Here is a 20884-nt window from a genome sequence, read left to right as displayed (position 1 = left end):
AGAATGAATGAAAATTATGACTACAGACTTTCCCAAAGTTTAAGACATATCCATTTGGTTCAGCATCACAGCACTGAATTGATACATTTCTCACGGGAAAGTAGCATTGATCTTCCCCACATTACAAAACTCACAACCAACAAGATGCATATACTTCAGAATTTTCCAAAATCAAATGAAAAATACAGAAGATAAAAAATCTCCTGAATATGCTTTTGAATCTTCATTTGCTGTAAAATAATAAATACAAGCATCACAGCCACAATTATAGGGAAAAAAAAATCTCAGCACCTTATTTGTATAAACCTACATTATGACACTCATATATGCAAGGACACTGCAAACATGATTGCTCATGTTTAAGAATGCCACAATATATTTTGTTTGGGCTTCCACTGAGATAAACCAAGATAAATGGATTATTAGGGCATTACTTTAGGTATACAAGATAATAATTATTCTTTATGTTTCAACTGTATGCCAGTGGAAATTACTTCCCCACAAATGATTTAAAGAAATATTATAACCCTGCAGCTATGTAACCAAATGAATCGATGACAGGAAAACAATAAGGAAAATGTATGTATGTATGCAGGGAAAAAAAGGTTTCTGGTACTGTTTAAAACCAAGATCTGGAGCTCAAAGCAATAGCAGTGAAGACACAGACCATTCAGTTCTGCAAGGGTTTGAGCCCATCTGAGCCTATTCTGCTGCTAAAGTTGCTGCCTGCCCACAAGTGCTGCATGCAGTGGTTGCAGCTGCTGATCCTGCCACAGGGCTAATCTTTGTCTACAGGTAAGGAAAGGAATGGGGGTGTTTGGTTGACACTGAGAGATTACACCCTGCCTGTAATCCTGCCAATTTATGCCAATAAACTGCCTGTAAAAGCACATTTTTGCCCAACGCTCATGTCCATCAGCTACACCACATCACAACAAGGAGTCCTCAGGAACATACAGCATCTCAGTGCCATCTCAGGCCAAACACATTCTAGACACCAGTGGGAAAGCACTAAGAGCTTTACAAGACCTCATAACAGACGGCTTGTAGAAATGGCCCTTACCAAACTGGATGTCCCCCAGTGACAGCCAGCTCACCAAAGTTAGGACATCACCAGCAAAGGGCAGAAGGCGTGGAGGTGGCAAAAAGAAAAAAAGACAGAACTCCTCAAAACACCCCAAAATTTTAAATTCTTTGAATTCTTCTAGAGATACCAAGCTAAAGACATGGGAAATAACCACAAGTAACTCTGCACGTGGCTTATTTACTACAGCATCTACTCTGACATGTCTTTCCCACATTTCAAGGACAGTGTTCCACAGCCAACAGGCCAAGGAGGTTTGGAAGCAGACCCAAGTGCGCTGGTCTTTGATCTCCTATAAACTGAGGGGCAGGAGGACTGCTACCAGAGGGCCTGAACTGCTGAGAAAACAGGTGCATGAAAATGGCCATATGAGAGAGCCACAGAGGTAACAGAAAAAAATAGAAAATAAGGTCTGGCAATTCAAATACAGAACAGGGGAAAGATGCCAGCCTACCCAAGAATGGATATTATGAGCTCCTACAGTGCATGTACCTCTACAGCCATACAACATGAAGCAGAGGAGAGGGAATTGGTGGGAAAAGTTGTTCCTGTATTCAAAGTTATTTAATCCACTACCTCCCTGTGTACCTGTAACTGCTGTCCCATTGATGCCTGCACCCACGTCACTGCAGTTCTCAGGCAGTATCAAAGAAATAAATTCCTCTTGTTAATTCTTGGTCACTTTCTAGCTTACACAGACTCCTAGAGACAAAAGTGTAACTTTAGATTTAGAAACCTTTAGATAAATATCTAAAACCAGGTTATATTTTATAGTGTACTTATTTTCAGATAAGGAAAGCTTTGAATTTTGATTTCATTCCTCTCTTGATCGAGCATACCTGCCTAATATCTGTAAAAATGAATATCCAGCCCCAAAAATGCATCCTGACGATAAAACACTGCTTGCGTCTTTTTTACTTAAGGAGCACTGACCCTTTGCTCTGTGCTGGGCTGAAGTTACATTAGGAGATGAAGTTTCTGAAATCCAGGGATCTTTGGCAAGTGGAAAAAAATCCTTCAGTTTGCCATCCTGTACACTACATAAATGTCCATTAAAAAGATAAATTTGTCCCCTATCAATTGTGAAGGTAAATTAAAATCAATGCTTATGAAACTCTCACATGCTGTAAAACTGATGAGGACATGCACAGATTAAATGGGAATGGACTTCAATAAATGTCAGCTTTCATTTATTTGTTGCCATTTTTGACTTCTGGTGACCTGTAAAGAGCTCTAAAAAACATCAGAGGAAAATCCACTGTGACTCAGACGTGACACCCTACAAACCCAGCAAGAGTAATGATAATTAGCCAGCTTTGTCCATTGTTGCATGGAAGGTTTCACCCAGCGTGGTCAAAAGGATATTTTGTGAAACCATACTACTGTTTTCCAGCCAGTGACTACTACAGAAAACAAGCTAACACTATATAGGCTGATCACTACTTTCAGTAAAATGTTTGAACATAATGTTTGTAACACGCTTGATCATGCAATGAATTTTTACTGGCCTATGTTACTACTTCAGCATCCATTTAGGATTTTGTAAAAAACTGCTGAACTCATAGACAATATGTTTTAGTTAGAACAACTGTAAAGTCGCTCTGGATAAATACCAGCCAGAGAACTGAGCTGATTTAAACAAATGAGAGGACCTCTCTCAAAGTCTACAGACCTACAAAGAAACTGTGAAAGAACACAATAACGAACAATTAGGTAGAGGGACAGCATTCAGCAAAGTTGGTTAGGAATTCTACAATTTTTTGCATTTTTCTTCTTTCTTTGGAACAGAAAATTTTAAATCCCCAACAGATGATCTCATTTTTTATTCCTTCAAAAGTTTTTCAGGTGACATCTTCATCATGTCACTCAGAGATGAAGAAAAGGAAGTCAATCCCAGGTGAGGACTTTGTAGTTTAACGTTTCCACAGCTAGAGAAACTCCTACTAAAAATAGGCTATCTATACTGCAGTGCACATATGAATATATTCATAGTTTATACTATTTCATAGTAGATGCTACAGCATTCAGAAGACAAGACTTTAGAGTTTATTAGAACCCATTTATTTGCCACTCATTTTGGTCTTTTGGTACTTAATTTTAACTGAAGGTTAATAAAGGTCGAATTAAAGGCATCCATGCTCAAAAAGAGAAGATCCCTTCATAGTCTGTATATACAGACAACTAAAAAGGGTGCATTAAGCTGTTTTGTAGGAGGCCAGGTGGTTAAAACAGGAGGAAGATGATGCCCTGGTTGTGCAGCTCCTGCGAAAATTGGTCATGCCAAAATGTCACTAAATAAATGCGTGGGAAGCTGGTCTGCATAGCACTGAGAAAAGAATTGGGAGAGAGGAATTCTCCACACATTATCCAACAATTTGCTCGGTGGGTTTAGAGATAAAAGGAAAGGAGGTGAGGAAGTAGACAGAGAGATGAACGTGGTAAGTACGTCCCCTCCTTTTAGAAAGAGATAAGAGATATTAGAAGATGTCTGAATACAGACAGCCAGAGAAAACAGAAGGTTGAAGATGAGAATGAGGAAATGACAGGTGAAGGAATAGGATGAGATGTACTCACTGAAGCAGACAGAAGGATTGGAATAAGGTAGCAGACACATTTCTAATTGTAATAGAAAATGAGATATTCAGATATGTACAAAGGGAAGGGGAAGTTTATTTTGCTTGTTGTTCTTTTTCCACCCTGAGGGAAAACTAGAAAGCTCAGTCACACACCCTTTACTCGCATGACCTAGCATTCAAAGTCACCTAGATCAAAACATCACAAGTAAACGTATTCTGAGAAACAGCAGGGAGGGACCTCAAGGGGCTCTTTAGCCTGCTTCAAAGCAGGCTCTGCTATGCCTATGCCATCCTGACAGGTGATTGTCTAACTCAGTCCAACAGCCTCAAGCATTTGATTTTATAGTTTAAACAACCCACACCACAGCAAGGTTTTCCTCATCTCAATTGCTTTTGCTGCACTGGAAGTTCATTAATTTCTTTCTAACCCAATACAGCCACAGAGAACACACAGTTCTTCCTTTCACAGCAGTTGAAGCATTTCAAGCCTTCTATGCCCAATTCATCTATTTTTCTTTAGCCTACACAACACTAATTATTACAGCCAAAACTAAACGAGAAGTGCAAGAAGAATTACAAGCAGTTGCAATCACAAAAATGTATTGTGGCTCTGAATTTAATACAGTTTGTACTTTTCCTTTGGTTCTACAAGAATTGGCAGTTTTTGGCCAAAGCTAGATTCAAAAGTAATTTAAAAGACAATGAAAGAACTCTTAGGTGAAATAACGTTATGAAATCCTTGATATTTAGGATTTTTAGCTCTTTTTATATACAGATTGAACAAGAAATGTTATCACCTCCTCAATATAAATATTCTCTTTTTCTCCTTCACATTAATCTGTTTTCATATGTGCAAATGCAAAATGACAAGTTTGGAGACTTAGCTCAAAACTACAACTGTAACAAACTTCTCTGTCCTTCCAAGGTCGGGAATCCTTCTCTGTGTTATTCAGTTCTTCCATTTAGGAGGGACCTGCGTTAATTTAAACACTTATTCCTACAACTATGATTATCAGCACAAAAAACAGCTGATGCCAATACCACGTGAATTCTGTTACAACAAAACTCCTCATTAGAACAGCATTTTGACAGAGCAGTTGAACCAATAATGCCATCCAAATTTTAAAGAATGTTTATTGTAATGGGATGGAAAAAATTACATGGTCAAAAGTTAGTTGGTTCCTGGACCGACATGAAATCAGAGCAAAACCGAAGTGATGAGTTACCTGTTCCATTTCCATCCAACCCCTGCAAGTAAGGGAAACTGTCCACTTCCCAGGGTGAACTGGCTGCGGTCAGATACGCTGTCAAATCACTATAGCTGGTGTTCTCCGGTAATTTCACTGATCTTCTCTGAAAGTGAACTTGTGGCTGAGTCCGTGCACCTAAAAAAAATTAAAAATGACATTATATCCAAGGTGGGCAGAATATTTAGGCATTCATATTTATGGAAGCACATTAATAAGTTGTTTTTTTTAAAGTAAAAATTACTTGATAAAGACAGACATCTGAAAGTTGTAGCACACATGGAGGAAAACCAGTACTTTTGTGTTTATTTTGCAATTGCCATTGTTTTCCTAGAAGTATCTCTGAGTAAAACTGTTCAGGCAGATAACGTCAGAAGCTTTTCTAACTATGCTATTTCTTCGGATCACCTCAAATTTCATGCTTCTTTTAATTAATGTCACTGAAATGAAAACAAAATTTGAGGTGACGCATGTGAAAGCTCAGAGAAGTATCCAGTTCACCATTTCTGTTTACATTTTGTCTCTTTTGAAATAGCAAGATAAATTTACACTCTTTGAAGTGAAGTTCTATGAAACAACAATTCTACTTGCAGTCCCAATTAACTTATGTAACTTCTGCATTTTGGTTTTGCATAGCTTTGGCTATGTACTAGATAACAGTCACTTTTGATTTAAGCCACTGGATAAAAATATTCTCTTGACAAAGCCTGGGTGAAAACAGTTTCCATACTTTCCCATGCAAAGAACACATATAAACAGAAACAGATTACTTAGCATGTAATTCCTCATTTTTCCTTCTTCTGGTACAGTTTTAGCAGTTTTTCCAAGGTTGCTAGGTACTAACTGGGGGGTCTTTACTGCAACAGAATTTAGAACTGCTTCATGTACTATTTCATTTTAAGTCTCATTTAAATCCTGGGTTACAAAGTCAATGGACTTTTCCAATGCCTGCTTACCACTAATACTGTTCAGCAACACACAGCAAAACTCCATCTGCAAATTTCTAATGCAAATTAGTTTTTAAATCAGAAGCTATTGTGTTCTCCAGAGCTCACTTTGAACACTCAAAGAACTCTTCCCCAGAGCACAAAAACTAACAGGTTTTTCCCCCTTTCTTTACATTTGACAATGTGGTTCAAATATGTCAACTCAAAATAGTTTTGCTTCTTTTCCCCTATTAGTCTGAGATTGCAGCTTTGACCTGACTTCACTGAGACAAAAATCAAAGAGCTTGACTCAACTCCTGAAATTTACAGCTACCAATGTCATTAGCCAAGTGACTGGCATCTTTTCTTGAACTGTTTTCCAGCAGGAGCTCTAGCTATAAGAAAGAGACCAAACTTTGCATTACCAGCAAAAAAAAGTCTAGTTGGCAGGCAAGTATCTCCAAACAGGTGATTATTACTTAGCTGTCATTTCTTTGGTAATTCTGCAAGAATAAGCCGTCAAATATTTTTTAAAAAAACTGAAACTTGGAAGTATTTACAGAAGGATCTTAAAACTAGCAGTATTCTTAAATGTTTACGATAGTCATTGAAAAACACACCAGTGAAGTGGGAAGAAATCTCTCTTAGTCAATGTCTAGGTTTAAATGGAAAATGACAACACTCTAAATGAATTGACTGAAGTCAACTCAGGGAAGACTCATCGCCCTTCTGCTTTATAATATCATAGGTTTGCTGTACCTAGGGACATAATTGTTCAAACTCAGAAATCACTGACCACACTGCTGTGCAGGTTCATAAGTCCCATGCTGATAAGCATCCATAGTAACAAAAGAGAAAAAAAAATGCGACAAAGAAAAGAATATTATTGTTATCTGTTCCATGTAAAATTTTAGATTTTCTGCTGTCTAAATATCTGATTAAGAAAAATTGAGTTGCCAAAAACTGGCATTGTATTTCTGAAGATACAAGTAATTAAGCATTAAAAAGAAAATAACTGTTGTTCAATCTATAAACACAGTAATTAATGGGCAGGCTTTGGAGTTTTCTATTTAAAAATGATTATTTTGTAGCACTGGGACAGCAAAGTGCTCCCAGGGCAAAGCAAACCTCTATTTCTTGAATTCTACAGACAATGCAAAATGTTCATGGCTAAGTCCCAAACTCAACAGGAAACTTGCACAACACTGAATTTGGATGTAAATTCTAAGGTGTAAGCTACTCAGAAATAGCCTCCTGCGTAGATAGTCTGTACTTATAGATACAAAGAATTAGTGCAGAATAACTACTTAATTCACATCCTAGATTAACAAGCTCTTTGATATTGAAACGCCTCAGGGAATCTGGTTCCCTTCTAGGAACCAGAATGTCAAACAAGTCGCTCATCCTTTGCATCTTGCTCTTCCTTTCTCTAAAAATAGGAACAAAGATATTCACCTCTCAGTGCCTCCCAGATGGTTAATGCATTAGTAGGTGTTTAGAGATCTAGGTACAACAGTGAAGACTTCCCAAGCAGGGCTTTCTTTACACCAGGAACACTGCTTTCCCATCCAGCGTACTGCTATGCCACCAGCACACTGCCCCAGTTCCCCAGCTGCCATCTCTCTCTACACACCAATGCACTCTTTAGCAGAGGTCATAGGGCACATTAGGGCTTATGACTGGGAATAGACTTGTTGAAGAAATGGTAAAACACATTTATGCCAACCAGATTCTTTAACAGCATTTTTCAGCAAGTCAGCACTTACCATGGGGAACAGGTCAATATTACAGCTTTTATTATTAAAGATGTCTAGTTTTGACTTACAAAAACAAAATCACACCCAAATAGACTTCACTATAAAAATCGCACATGAGATCCCTCCACTCAGTGAGTGCCATAAGAGCTAGGACTCTGAGCACTGATCGTATCTGCTTTAGACATCTACTTGCCAACACATTAACCATGATTTTAAAGCTGTCATTTCCCATTTTCCAGCGCACATCTCAAGGAGCTCCTATGAGGCACCCCCTGCCGTGCAGGATGTGTGACACGTGGCACCACACTGGCAGCTGAGCTTCAGTCTATGTGAAGTAATATTTGAAATACAATCTATTAATGCCCTGATTGCTCATATGTCAGAGACAGATAGAGGGTACCAATATAGTTCCCACGCACTGAATGCAGAAGTTCAGCTCTTCGCTCGCTGGTATTAAATAACTTAAATAACCCAGGGCTGGCAAGCTCTATCTTCTGCAATTACAGACAGGATGCTGCAGAGGATTGTAAGGCCATCATGAAAATGAGGTTGGCTGCATTAACACAAGTTCTCAATTGCATAATAAGTTGCTTACTTGATTAATTATTCAAAAACAACCAGTAACTTACTGTACTAGACATGCCTTTCTTTTCCTTTGATTGGTGCTTCAAACACCAGTGTTCCCAGTCTGTTCCTAGTATAATAAGTTCTGCTTTGCTCTCTTTTCTGCACTAAGGTGACTCCTGATCAACTCTTTTGCAGCAGCTTGAAATAACTGGGAAATAAATTGGAGAAGTTATAGAGAAAAACTAGGTCACAAGGATTTTGGATCAAGATTAGAGAGGCTTCATTCAAACGCTGGTACAATGTCCAAGCTGCCTTTCAGTTAGGTTTCATCATAAGACAGTTCCCAAGAAAAGGAGTATGGGTTGGTACCATGAAATAGTTTTTACTGTGTAAAAAGGGGAGTCCAAATTCCAATTCTTAGAATACTCTGGGTAACATTTTCTTTCTTTATTTTCCTTCCCTGTTATACCATCATAATCAGTTATATTATGCTAATTCAAATATGCCTTAAATCAACTCACGGAAGGAAGCAAGATTACATTATTTAAGAGCCTCACTTGGCTGGTAAATGTCCCTCTAGCCCTTACATGTTCCTGCTTGGTTTTTGTGCCTAATTTTTTGTTTTTTTTAAGAAAGGAGATTGTAAAAATGAGTATTTTTCTTTTAAGTGTGCTGTGTAATATTAGCACACGTGCATGAGAATTGAGTATTTACTTAACCTTGTTAGAATACTGTTAGCAAACAATGTTTTATGGTTTGCCCAGTGGAATCCCTTATGATTTAATATGGCCGACTGTCCATCTCATTTATTCCATTATTTAATGTCATCTCTCAAGCAGCAGAATATATGCATCACAGCTGTATTGCTCTCTAGCCCTTCCTGAGCATTCCAGCAGCTATGTAATTTGTTTGGTGCTTTTTCAACGTCAGTCATATTTAGTGCTATCATTAATGAAAAGCCCACTGTATCTGGACGGCTTCTATCCTAAAAATAGATATTAGGAAGTCATATTTGTATTACACTGCCTTAGCTATGAAATAAGGTTATCTCTTAGTATTACTGAAGGTACTATTCCCCTGTTTAACTATCTGCTAGAGTTTAACATTATAGTACTCTTAATCCATGTGAATAAGACAGTTTATGCCCAATTAGGAGTGCTCACAGGAAGGATGTCCCTTTGTTTTGTCTTATTAAGGTATCTTTAAAAAGTTCTGTTCTTGTGTTAACAGACTTAACTCAGCATATGAGGTCAGTTGTGCTAAGGGAGGTGGATCCCTGATGGACTAGATGAACATGCTGATGACCTACTGTGTAATTCAGAAGTTGCACTGTGCTCATCTGACTGATAGTACCTACACTTTCTTTTACTTCTGTGTTTAGCCTTATGGAAAGGGGATCCAGATTTTATTCTACTAATACAGTGGGTTTCACCATAATATGTGGGACTGCAGTTAGTCTGCTAAGGGATTCACAGGAAGTAATTAAGGAAAGCAAGTTTATATATTAGCAATACACATGTGAGGTATTTCCAACTTCTCTATGCCTCTAGCACTCACAGCAGGAGACAAGAAAAATTAAAATCAGAGAAAATTCTTAGGCAATAAGAACACCAGAAAATGTTTACTGCAAGGATGATTAGATGAAGTTAGATGATCTAACATCTAGTAGATAACAAAAGAAATTTAATCTGTAGTTCTCAAATGGCATACTGAAGTTCAAGCCTGTTTATTACCAACTATCTTGAATTCCCTAGTTACAGCAATTAGGGATGAATTTTGCTATTAATCAATTCAGTAAAATCCCCCCAGAGAGAAACACTCCTCAGGGAACTCATAACAATTCCACATAAAATACTACTCTCACCCACACTATAGTTCTAAAAGTACCAGACTGGTATCTTTTTTGTTTGAAATATCATTTAAGTTTCAATTACATCTTCCAAAAATCAGCATACCTTGAAATCCTGAGACTATCTGGACTACATCATCATAGACCATTAGAGTAGCTGAGCGTTCAGGAAGAAGGCCAAGGCTCAGTGAAGAGAAGACTGTGGAAGAGAAGTCGTTTAAGTGAGATATATCTCACAAACAAAATTTGATAACAACAGAACACTCAATTTTATTTTGCAAAAACAGGCAACCGAAACTAAAATCATATTATATATATGAGAGAAACTATGTGCATTTACCAATCTAAATAAAGTCATGCATGGCAGCTCAAAGTACAGAAGGGTACAGTGAAAAGCACAGTTTCAGGTTATATTCCCAGCTCCACAAAAGGACTTGTCATTACATAAAGATGAGTGAAACACTGAATCCGACTGAATTAATTTTTCTGTGAAATTATATACATCTTACATAAGAAAAATTTTAATGAAACTTAACTTATAAATACTTTGAGACGCTTACATAAAAAGTCATAAGGAAATGCAACGTATGGCAAGTCTAAATAACTGGCTCTAAAATACAGCATGTCTATATTGAGTCACTACCTACAGTACGGAACCTCTACATATAGCAGAATCAGTGTCATTCTATCATGTTGCACAAAAAGGGATAGTTAAATGGCACTTGCTGCAAGAAATCTGCATGCCATTGGATGCAGACGTTCCTTAGAAGGTAGGTGGGTGGGTGCTGGTGTGTTGGGAGGGTATATATGCATACATGCCCAGAGAGTGAAAATTAACAAATTCATTCCAAACTTTCCAAACCAGAAGACCATAATTACACACAGACTTAGCCACTGACAACGTCTATTCCTGCACCCATAAAAACACGTACCTATGGACACAGTAAGAATTAGAACTCCCTGTGCTTCATGCTTGGCTTTCAAAGATAGAAAGACAGGAGGAAATGAATACAGACTAGTCATTTTTGATACCTGGGCACTATCCCATACTTGCATCTGTGAAGTGCTTGTTCCATGTTGAGGTGACCACAAGCTCATGAAAACATTTCCAAAACTGATGAACAGAAGAACAGCACAAGTTCTTCAGATTGTCAGATGGTTTTAAAATTTCCCTCAGTGAACATGCCTTCTTTCATACCAGAGACCATGCAGGCAATCACCAATGGCATGAAATTCAGCAAGGGTAAATGCCAGGTGCTGCACAGGATGGAGCAACGCTGGACACAGGCACAGATAGGAGCTGAGCGGCAGGAGAGCAGCTCAGCATGAGCCAGCAGTGTGTCCTAGCAGCCAAGGGGCAAATCACATCTTGGGTTGCACTGAACACAGCACGGCCAGCTGGTCAAAAGAGGTGATCATCCCACTGCATTTAGCATTGGTGTGGCCTCATCTTGAATTCTGCATGCAGTTCTAGGCTCCGCAATATGATATAAAAAGGATGTTAAAGCCCTTAAAAGTGTCCAGAGGAGGGTAACAAAGTGGGTAACAGGGCTGGAAGGCCTAGGCTGTGAGGAGGGGCTCTGGCACTTGGGTTGACCAGGCTGAGATAACCTCATTACTCTCTGTAGCTCTGGCACTAAGCCGTGCCACAGGAGGTTCAGACTGGACACTGGGAAAAATTTCTTCATTGTTAGGGTGCTCAAGCACTGGAACAGGCTTCCTAGCATGGTGGCTGGTGCCCCATGCCTGTCAGTGCTCAAGAGGCATTCGGACAATGCCCTCATTAATTCCTTTTGGTTAGCCCTCAAGTTACCAGGCAGATGGATCTGGTATGCGTAGGGTCCTTCCACTGAACTATTCTAGCATAGATGTTAGAAACAAGAGAGGCCACACTGCTATTGCAATTACAGCTGAGAATTTTCTTTCAAATGCTCTGCATGTGAAACATCTATGCAGCATAAGTAAGGATGCCTACTGTAAGTAGCACCACGGTCACAAGTACAAAATGCGTTTGTTCTTAGTTCAGTAGCTTAATTTGTATGAAGAAAGCTAATATAACTTAGACACCCTGGGGAGCTCAACACAATAAACCACACCAACGTTTTATGTATACATCCCATTATAATGCATAGATAATTCCTAACTTCCCATGGGTTCTTCTGCATAATCTTTTTTCAGCATGACAAAGACAGGAAAACATCGTTTTTAAAGCCAGAAGGACCACTGTGATGATCCACTCTCACTCACTGTGATGATCCACTCACTCTCAGCCTTTCCTGAATTAATTACTGCTTCAGATCCAATAGCTTCAGATCCAATAGCTGCACTTAGCTGTTCTACAATATGTTTTTCAGTTTATCAGTTTTTTTTCTAAAGTGTCCAGTGGTGAAGAATACACCACAACACCAGCATTCTAGCAACTAATTACAATGGCTGTTAAACTGTGTGTCTTTTTACCTACTAAAATGTATTGAACATCTTCTCAATCAAGTCCTGCTGGACAAAATATTTTTCTTACACACCTCCTTTTCTCTGTGCAGGTGCTGAGGACTATGCAAAATCACCCCAGGACTTTTCCTATGCTGAACCTAATAAATCAAGCCTGTATAAGTCTTTCCCTAACTGCCATATTTTTCAATCCTAAATCATTCTTGATATACCTCTGCAGTTTTAAACATTCCTCTTGAATTCTGGATCCAGAATTAGACATGCATTTACCAGAGTGGCTTCACCAAGAGAAAATGCTGAAATAGTATGCTCCATCTTCTTAGTCCTTATTTTTCCTTATTTTACAGATTATTCTCTCTTCTTGCAGTGCTATATCAGAAGCTCATTGTCAACCATACATCCACTACATCTTACATGTCTTCTGCACAGCTACCACTTCCCAGATGAGGTCTCCTCCCTCAGAAACATGGCAAGCATTCTCTGATCCTAGGACTACTTTTTCCCATGGTATGTGTTGGTCGACACTACCACTAGTCTGAATTGGGATAGCTCAGTAATTTCCCTCTCCCCCAAAAATCTCCTTAAATATACACTAATAGTTGCAATTTTATTTTCTTTCAAATTATTTATAAAGAAAAATCTATGTGTAGGCAAGAAGAGATAGAGAAGCACATCTTCCATCATGAACACTTCAACAACTCAAGTGATGTTAAACTAATGAACCGTTAATAAGCAGAGTCATGGCTCTCCTGATAAATAGTTCAATAGAAAAAGAGATCTTAATCTTTTCTTCCTACCATTTATCATTATGTAAATAAATAATCTTCCTTCTTAAGTGGTAAAGAGCTAGTAATTATTTTGGTTAATATGAGAAAACTTTATTCCTGCTGAACTAGGAGGACAATCCTTAACGTTAGGTTCTTAAAGCTACCATAAGATCAGTGGCTGCACAGTCTTTCAACTACGATCATAATTAATGTATATCGCCTATGATGGAGGAATTGTGATCCCTCAAAAAAGTTCTATTATAATGCTTTAAACATTACCACCCTACAGCTTTCAAAGCTACTCCCAGCTTGGGGTTATCATTTCCACATTGAAGTGGTAAAATAAATCCCTATATATTTAATTCACCACAGCATACAGGATGGCACGTGAGCTTAAACCACTGGTGTGGGTGGAACGCTGCTCAGAATGGCATATCTGGTCTGTGGGACGATGACTACAAGTACTGTTTTTTTCAGGAAATGAAGATCCTGCTGCAAGTGTGTACCCAGAATGTACACTGCAGAATCAAGATTTAAATATGCTGACTGTTCCCCATCATTGAACCCAGATTAAAACCACTAAAAACAAAATTTTCCATTTTCTAAACTATGCTATGCTACTTACAAGCATAATAGGGGAGCATTTAAATATAAATACTAAGTTTGTTAAACACCAGACATTGAAGCTTTACAATATAAAAAATAATAGCCTAAGTATTTAGGGTTTGAACTTCTGTGTCACATTTCCAAGAACAAACCAATTAAATCAACATGAGGGGTATCAAGTTGTAACTTGTTGTTTCTTTAATCAAAGGAAGGATTAAGTTTAGGGTACAGAAAGCATTCTACTCCCAATTAAATCAGTGGCAAACGATCCGCCAGTTTCAATGGAGGAAGATAAAGGTGAAAGGAATCTATTTTCTGAGTAAAGCTCAGATTTCAGCTGTAGAAATAAAGATTTTGTGGAAACTGTATATATCTACAGCTCTTTAATCTTCAATGACTTACCAAAACAATACCGTGCTTGAATCCCTCCCCTCAAAATCAATATTTAAGAAAAAGCAACAAGAAAAAAACCTAACCAATAAATTCCAGGCCCAGGAAGAATATGCTGTGTTTGAAAGATGTATGGTGTGAGTGAGAAAGATATGAGACAAGAGACAAGAAAAGGTTACGGCATGCTCTAACCATCTACGATTGTGTGTTAAGGAGTATGTTAAATACACCAGGAAGCTGCATTTCATCTTATTTAAACAGGCAAAAAAAAAAATCACATTAAGAAAGTTTCTAAATAGAATAAGGTTGGAATGGATCTCTGGAAGTCACCTGCTTTAACCATGCTTGGGGATGTCCAGCTGAGTCCTGAATATCCTTAAAGATGGACAAAATTTTGAGCCATTCGGACAAGAAATATCATTTAAGTATTATTATTATATTTATCTGCTGATGAAATTAATCATGTTAATTATGTTAGAAAGAATCTTTACATCTGGATAACATAGCTGCAGATTTAAACAGTCCTATGGGACATGGCCAAGAGCTGAAAGTCCAGGGCTGTTTTGTAAAGTACAGCCTACAGCACAACAGTTGTTGCTACACCTTGGGAGATAAAAGAACTAGTACATCACAGCTGTTGAAACAGAGCACTTAAAAACAGAATTCCTATAAAGAAAAAGATCTGGAGTAGATTTATATGCTCTGTGGAGCTGTAAGAGCATCAACAGTTGTTTGAAAACTGACATATCAAGGACAGGTAGGAGGAGTGAGGATCTTTGCACAGCCCTGATGCCACAGCTTAGCTGAGGAAGGAACCTCACATTTCTGCAACTCACAGATATTCTTCCTACCACCCAGGACTGCAAGCATTAAAATACATCATACAAAATTATAACTTCCTTTAGATGCAAAATCTTACCTCAGAACAAAAATAAAGATCTCTTACCAGGCAATCTTACAGGTTTCCATGGTGCAGAATTTGGCACATAGGCATGTTTACTAGCAGTCACTATCAGCTGATTGCCCAATTTATACTGAAACTTGAGGAAGGCAGTGCCATCTGCTCCTGAGGTTCCAGATGCAATGGAGATTTGGTTGGTAAAAATCTCAATGAAGGCTTCCGTTACTGGCTGATGTGTGCTGGCATCGCTCACGTGGACTTTCAGCGTTACTTCTGTAATGACAAATAACCATAGTGATCATAATCAGAGCAGCTTCTGCAGGAAGCAGAACTTAGAACATACTATCACAGCAACAGCCACCAAGACATGGAGTTAACTGCTAACCTATAACTTTGGTGACACTATGGCCTCTCTTCCTGGCCTGCAACTCTCCAATTCAGGCAGCTGCTCTTTAGAGGTTCTGCAGGCTTTGTCATGAGGCTGACCATGTGCTGTGGCCCTAAACTACTGCCCTACTGCTAATCCTACCTTTGAAGACGTGTGTTGTACCTATTACCCATACATAGTTGGCAGCACATCCCCTGTGGCAGGCAATATTCAGCTGATGAATCACATGTCAGCCTCATGGTAGCATCCTAACTAAACACACACGCTGCCTAACATCATACTGAGCACAGGGCCTTGCCTCACAAGCAGCCCAGCTGGGTGGGGAGAGGACACAGCTGGGAAGTGAGTTGTATCTTACACTCCTCTCCAGGGACATATCTCTCTGGGCAGCAAAAGAACACACAGAGGGTGGTGAAGCACTGGAACAGGTTGCCCAAGGAGGTTGTGGATGCCCCATCCCTGGATGCATTCAAGGCCAGGCTGGATGTGGCTCTGGGCAGCCCAGTCTGGTGGTTGGCAACCCTGCACATATCAGGGGTTGAACTGGATGATCACTGTTATCCTTTCCAACCCAGGCCATTCTAAGATTCTTTAATCAAGCAGTCACGAGGAGTGAGCAGAGCCCAGGGGAATGCAGGCTGTGATACAGACAGAGATTTTGAACCTTCCAGTTGGTACTGGGCTTCTCTGCTGATGCTTAACCAGGGCAGTGAAATCCCAAAGGATCAGGCCCTTATCCTCAAAACAAGGCACAAACAGGGCACAAACAGGATGCAAAGTGCTAGCAATGGACAAAAGAGAAACACCTTGCCTGCCTCTCTGTTCACTTGCCTTCCTTCCGAAGGAATAAATACATCGCAGCACCTAGTGTCAGAAGTGGCCAGCAGATATCACAAGTGAATTACCCATCCCCATGCACAATTGGAGAGTGTAAATGGTGGAAAAGTGATTGGTAAGCCAGTCAGGAGCATCATACATATTGCAGACATACAGTCAGAAGCCAACACAATGAACTACATTTTACTTGAGTAACGTACCCTCTTCCCAGAAACTAATTGCTTGTTTAAATGTTTCCAGATGCACAGTATTTGTTCACTTTAAGACACTCCTGTGATTAAACCATACACTGTCACAAAGCTTTTGCTGCACAAAGCAAAGTGGCTAGTGCAAGATGGTCCCTCAGAAAGGGACCTTCTATATCGGTATTTTTCCTTGCCTTCAACAGTTCCTCTGTGTTATGCTGTAAGTAGCAGCTGTTGCCTCTCCAATAGCTATGACTTAAATGCAGTGCTGCACTGAAAAGACCCAGCAATGCTCTAATGGCCTCAACCAGACCAGTCCTTGGATTGTTTCCTTTATGGTTGCCCCATTCTCCTAAGTGAGTATTATTTCTTTTCTCTCCCCTTCTCCCAACACTATTGACCTTGCATTCACCTTTGGAAATTATCTTGTTCCTGCCTGAACTTTCCTCCCTCAGCTTACTTCATCTCACAAGGTTGTGCTGGACAGTATTTTGCGAAATCCCTCTTTTTGGTGTCATGGAAATGCAGCCACTAACAACCAAGATGTTCACACTCCATGCACAACTCATTTCTTCATGTTCTGCCCAGAAATGAGAACAGGACTTTATTTTCATATGTTTTCAGAAACATATTAATTTCTATGGAACAGTATTGGGGATAAAGTTCTATTATACTAATACTGCATATTAGGGTATTAAGAAATTATTTTCATATAAAACAGCAAGACATCACATCAAGAAGAACAATGAAGAGGTCAACAGAAGTTAGGTTGTGAATTTCAGTAGTGAAATGACACAGCTGAGTAAGCTGAGAAACATAACACAGCAATATAAAATTTAAAAAAGGACATTGTGATCTAATACAATCCTTCAAAATATCAGTATCTCTATCCTAAGGGCATTTTAGCTATAAAGATGTTTGGTCCTTTAATAAGCAGAGACCTTCTGTCTAAATCCTAGAATGCAAAAGTATTAATATCAGGCAGCCCAGAACAAAAACCCCATTAGAGAAATTCATCAACATCACAACCCTCACCATAAAACTTGGCAATTTGGTGGGGATCAGCATGAAATACATTTTAGCTATTAAAGATTCTGGACTTGTTCCCAGTTTCACATTTAATAGTCAAAGAAAACAAAATATACTGAAAAAATAGTGTACCTACACTGGTGAATATATACAGAATACTCCCTTAGAAAACTTGCTTGATGACCAAAAAACTTGTGGCATTTCATGCATATGAAAGCCACAATAATAAAAGGAGGTATTCATATGTACCTATATATTTGCGAATTCTATATATATTTACAAACATGAAGACAAAAAGCAATGCAAGTTTTTATTTTCAGAACCCATAGAAACACTTAGATCTAAAGTCAGATAGCTACTGTGATAAAATTCCTCAGAACAGATGTGGCTAAGAATAATGGATCATGTATTAAAAGAAAAGCAAGTGAGTAAGACAAGCTGAACACCATACATAACCAGTCTCAGTAACATGTAAGTAAGCCTTTCCTACAGCAACCATACATAACAAGGAACCATGGTGCTCTCTCTGTTAAATAGTAATCAAAGAAAAAGATTAGAAATAACTCAAGTTTCAAACCTATTTGATTCCCTATAGACAAAATTATAGAATAGGAACTATGACTAAAATTGATTAAGTGATTAAGAGTGGTAGCCAGCCATGAGTATCTCCAGAAGGAAGTTCATTTCTCTTTCGTGCTCTAGTTCCCTATATACAAGCTTCAGCCTGCAACTATCTCTTTCTGACAAGGAAAGACAGGAGTCTCCAAAATGCTGTTTCCAAATGACAGTGATGAAGGCCTGAAGAAGTCCTGATGTCCTGCTACTAAATCACTGGTACTTCTCCTCTTTTATTTAGATTTTTTTTTCCTCGAGAGAAGATCCTAGCAGCTTGAATAGCCCTGCTTTCTTTTCATGCATTATCTTCACTGACATACACACGAAATGTACATCATTTGCTTAAATTAAGTTTTTCTCTCACACAGCAGCTTCTTTTCCTTATCTAATGCAGCAGTGAAGTCATGAACACTGAACCTGTGTTATCACTTTTATTCCCACAGCAACAGAATGACCACAAGCTTTAAACTTAAATTGTTGAAGAAAACTCTCTAAAACATCGACAGTGATAAGAACTATCTATAAAGAAAGATTACCATGAAAACAAACCTCTGCAGTAAATTTCAGAAGTGTGATGAGGAAGGTCCTGGAAGTTGGAGGCATATGGCCAGTGCTCGTGCTTCTTTGCTACGCTGCCAAGCAGAGATGGCTGAGGTAACAGATTCCAGGCTGGTGAATTCACAACTCTGACCACTCTCATGCCCCAGACACGCCAGCCACATTCACAACAGGCTATGCCTATAGCTCTAATACACCTGGCTCCTGACCAGTACGGTGTGAATGAGACTCTTTTGGACCTGAGCTGTCTTGCCTGTGGTGCCCTGTTGGCTCCCAGTACCTCTTGGGCATGCACAGGTAGAGCCAGCAATCATCTGCCGCCACCAGCACACATATGTCCTGCCACTGTGTTCTTACAGCAGTGTTTCAGGGCAAGAGCTGGTTGTGTTCACTGCTCATTTCCACTAGTGAACATAACTTGTCTGAATGGGCAAAAAGAACATGTGCCCCTGCCTACCACTGCAGGCAGAAATGGCCTCCTACAGCCATTAAATAAATTGAGCAGCCTGGAAAACCATGCAACACTATCTTTGGGAATATCTAAACAAAGCGGGAAAAGCAGGTAAGTGGGAATGCAGCAAATACAGCGTTAAATCCCATGAAGATCAAGGCTGCTGTTTGTACATGGACAAGCAAGTTACTCTAGCCTAAACTCCTTGTATTTCTGTCTTCCCTCAGCAATCACTGAAAAAACTGAAAAACAATCACAGCCTGTTTTTCAAATGAGAGCAAACCTAAACTACCAGATACAGTGAAAACAGCTGCTTAAGTGTAACTCCGTTTTCCTAGTACTAAATTTATTGTCAGCTATATAACGAAAAACCAGCATCTTCAAGGTTATTATTTGGGAAAGTGAAATAAAAGACAAAAAAAAAAAAAAAACAACAACAACAACAACAAAAAAAACCTTCCATGTTAGCATATTAATGCAGAATTCCATCTGTCCACTTAATCTGATTTCTGAGATTTTACTAAGTCTAAACTTTCCCTGAGCAATCCCTCCTGTGCCATCTGCTTTATGAACCATGCTGCCTCTCCTGAAACACAAGTAACCTTAAGACAACTGCTTCCATAGTCAAAACCCCACTTCTTGGATTCCCAACCCTGTTTATACCGCTGTGAACACAGTTTGGGGACGACTTACTTAAGAACTGTTATCAAAACTCCTAAGAAGTGAAAAAAAAACCACTGCTTTTTCTTGTTGTTTTTCAAACAAGCCAATAACATTCTACAGGAAGAAAAACTCCCAGTGATGGCACACTGTCAAATCTCAAACACTGAAATAAACAGAGTAAGTGATGACAATGACTGAGAATCAAAGATTACCATCTTATTTAGGTCCCAATCTTGCAGTCTGGTTTCTGTGCACATGCTCCTCTGTCAGGCAGACTGCCTCTGATGTCTGCTGGACAGATGATCTCTCTTTTGGGAACAGGCTGACATAAGCAGCCGTTAGCACTTATCTTTTCCTCTGGAGGTCCCTATTCATAGACAATGTCAGGATATTACCAAAGAAAAATATTTAAGTTATCTAGTTTTGATTAGAGAAAGAAAACTTCCTGCTCATTAAAAAAAAAAAAAAAAAAAAAAACAACACACTAAAAACTTTATTTTAAATTGTGTTCTCCTCTCAGTTTGAGTTTGCTGGCAGCATGCCTCTTTTTGAATCCTACAAGCCAAACGGATAAGCCTTTCTGTCTCCTAACCTCTTGCCCATGTGCAAGGTCACCCTCTCAGCCAAACAATAGGATTTTAATTTATCTAAAGGAAACCATTTTCCTAGAAAAAGAAGTGTTCACGTCCCGAGCCACAGATGCCAACTCAAGCATTTACATATCTTATCTTTTTAATGTATTTCATCAAGAAGCTTCTACTGAAAAATGAACATGAAAATAGGAGCAAAGTACAATCATATGAGAAAAAAGAAATGTGTGTATAACATCGCTCCAGAAACAAAGACACTGGTCTTAAGTGATGTGGCCCCCTGAAAGCATGTTGATGTGTCCCCTCTCACACAGTAAGGTGGGCACACTTGTGAGAGTCACCATGTATTCAGAACAGGGTCTGGTCCTGCAGAAAACTTACAGAACATGGCACAGCAGAGCTTTCCCCACTGTGCAAGTGACCAAGCTTTCATCAGGGGTCAGTGTCTGC

General features: G+C 39.0%; 1 protein-coding gene across 5 annotated transcripts in view; it reads right to left on the bottom strand.

Annotated features, from left to right (window-relative positions):
- FAM171A1 (family with sequence similarity 171 member A1) overlaps positions 1–20884 on the bottom strand; it is a 92246-nt gene that overhangs the window by 21682 nt on the left and 49680 nt on the right. For 3 of the 5 annotated variants that reach the window (XM_085227353.1, XM_085227355.1, XM_085227352.1), the window contains 3 exons: positions 15164–15391; positions 10113–10205; positions 4887–5045 (listed from right to left, as the gene is read on the bottom strand). In XM_085227353.1, coding sequence (XP_085083479.1) covers positions 4887–5045; positions 10113–10205; positions 15164–15391 — 480 coding nt within the window. The other 2 variants (XM_085227356.1, XM_085227354.1) reach the window with 2 other exon arrangements.

The sequence above is a fragment of the Meleagris gallopavo genome, chromosome 6 (assembly GCF_905368555.1).
Source record: "Meleagris gallopavo chromosome 6, MGAL_WU_HG_1.1, whole genome shotgun sequence".
NCBI classification, from domain to species: Eukaryota; Metazoa; Chordata; class Aves; order Galliformes; family Phasianidae; genus Meleagris; species Meleagris gallopavo.
The sequence above is the reverse complement of the archived record's forward strand: the minus strand, read 5'-3'. Positions and strand labels throughout refer to the sequence as shown.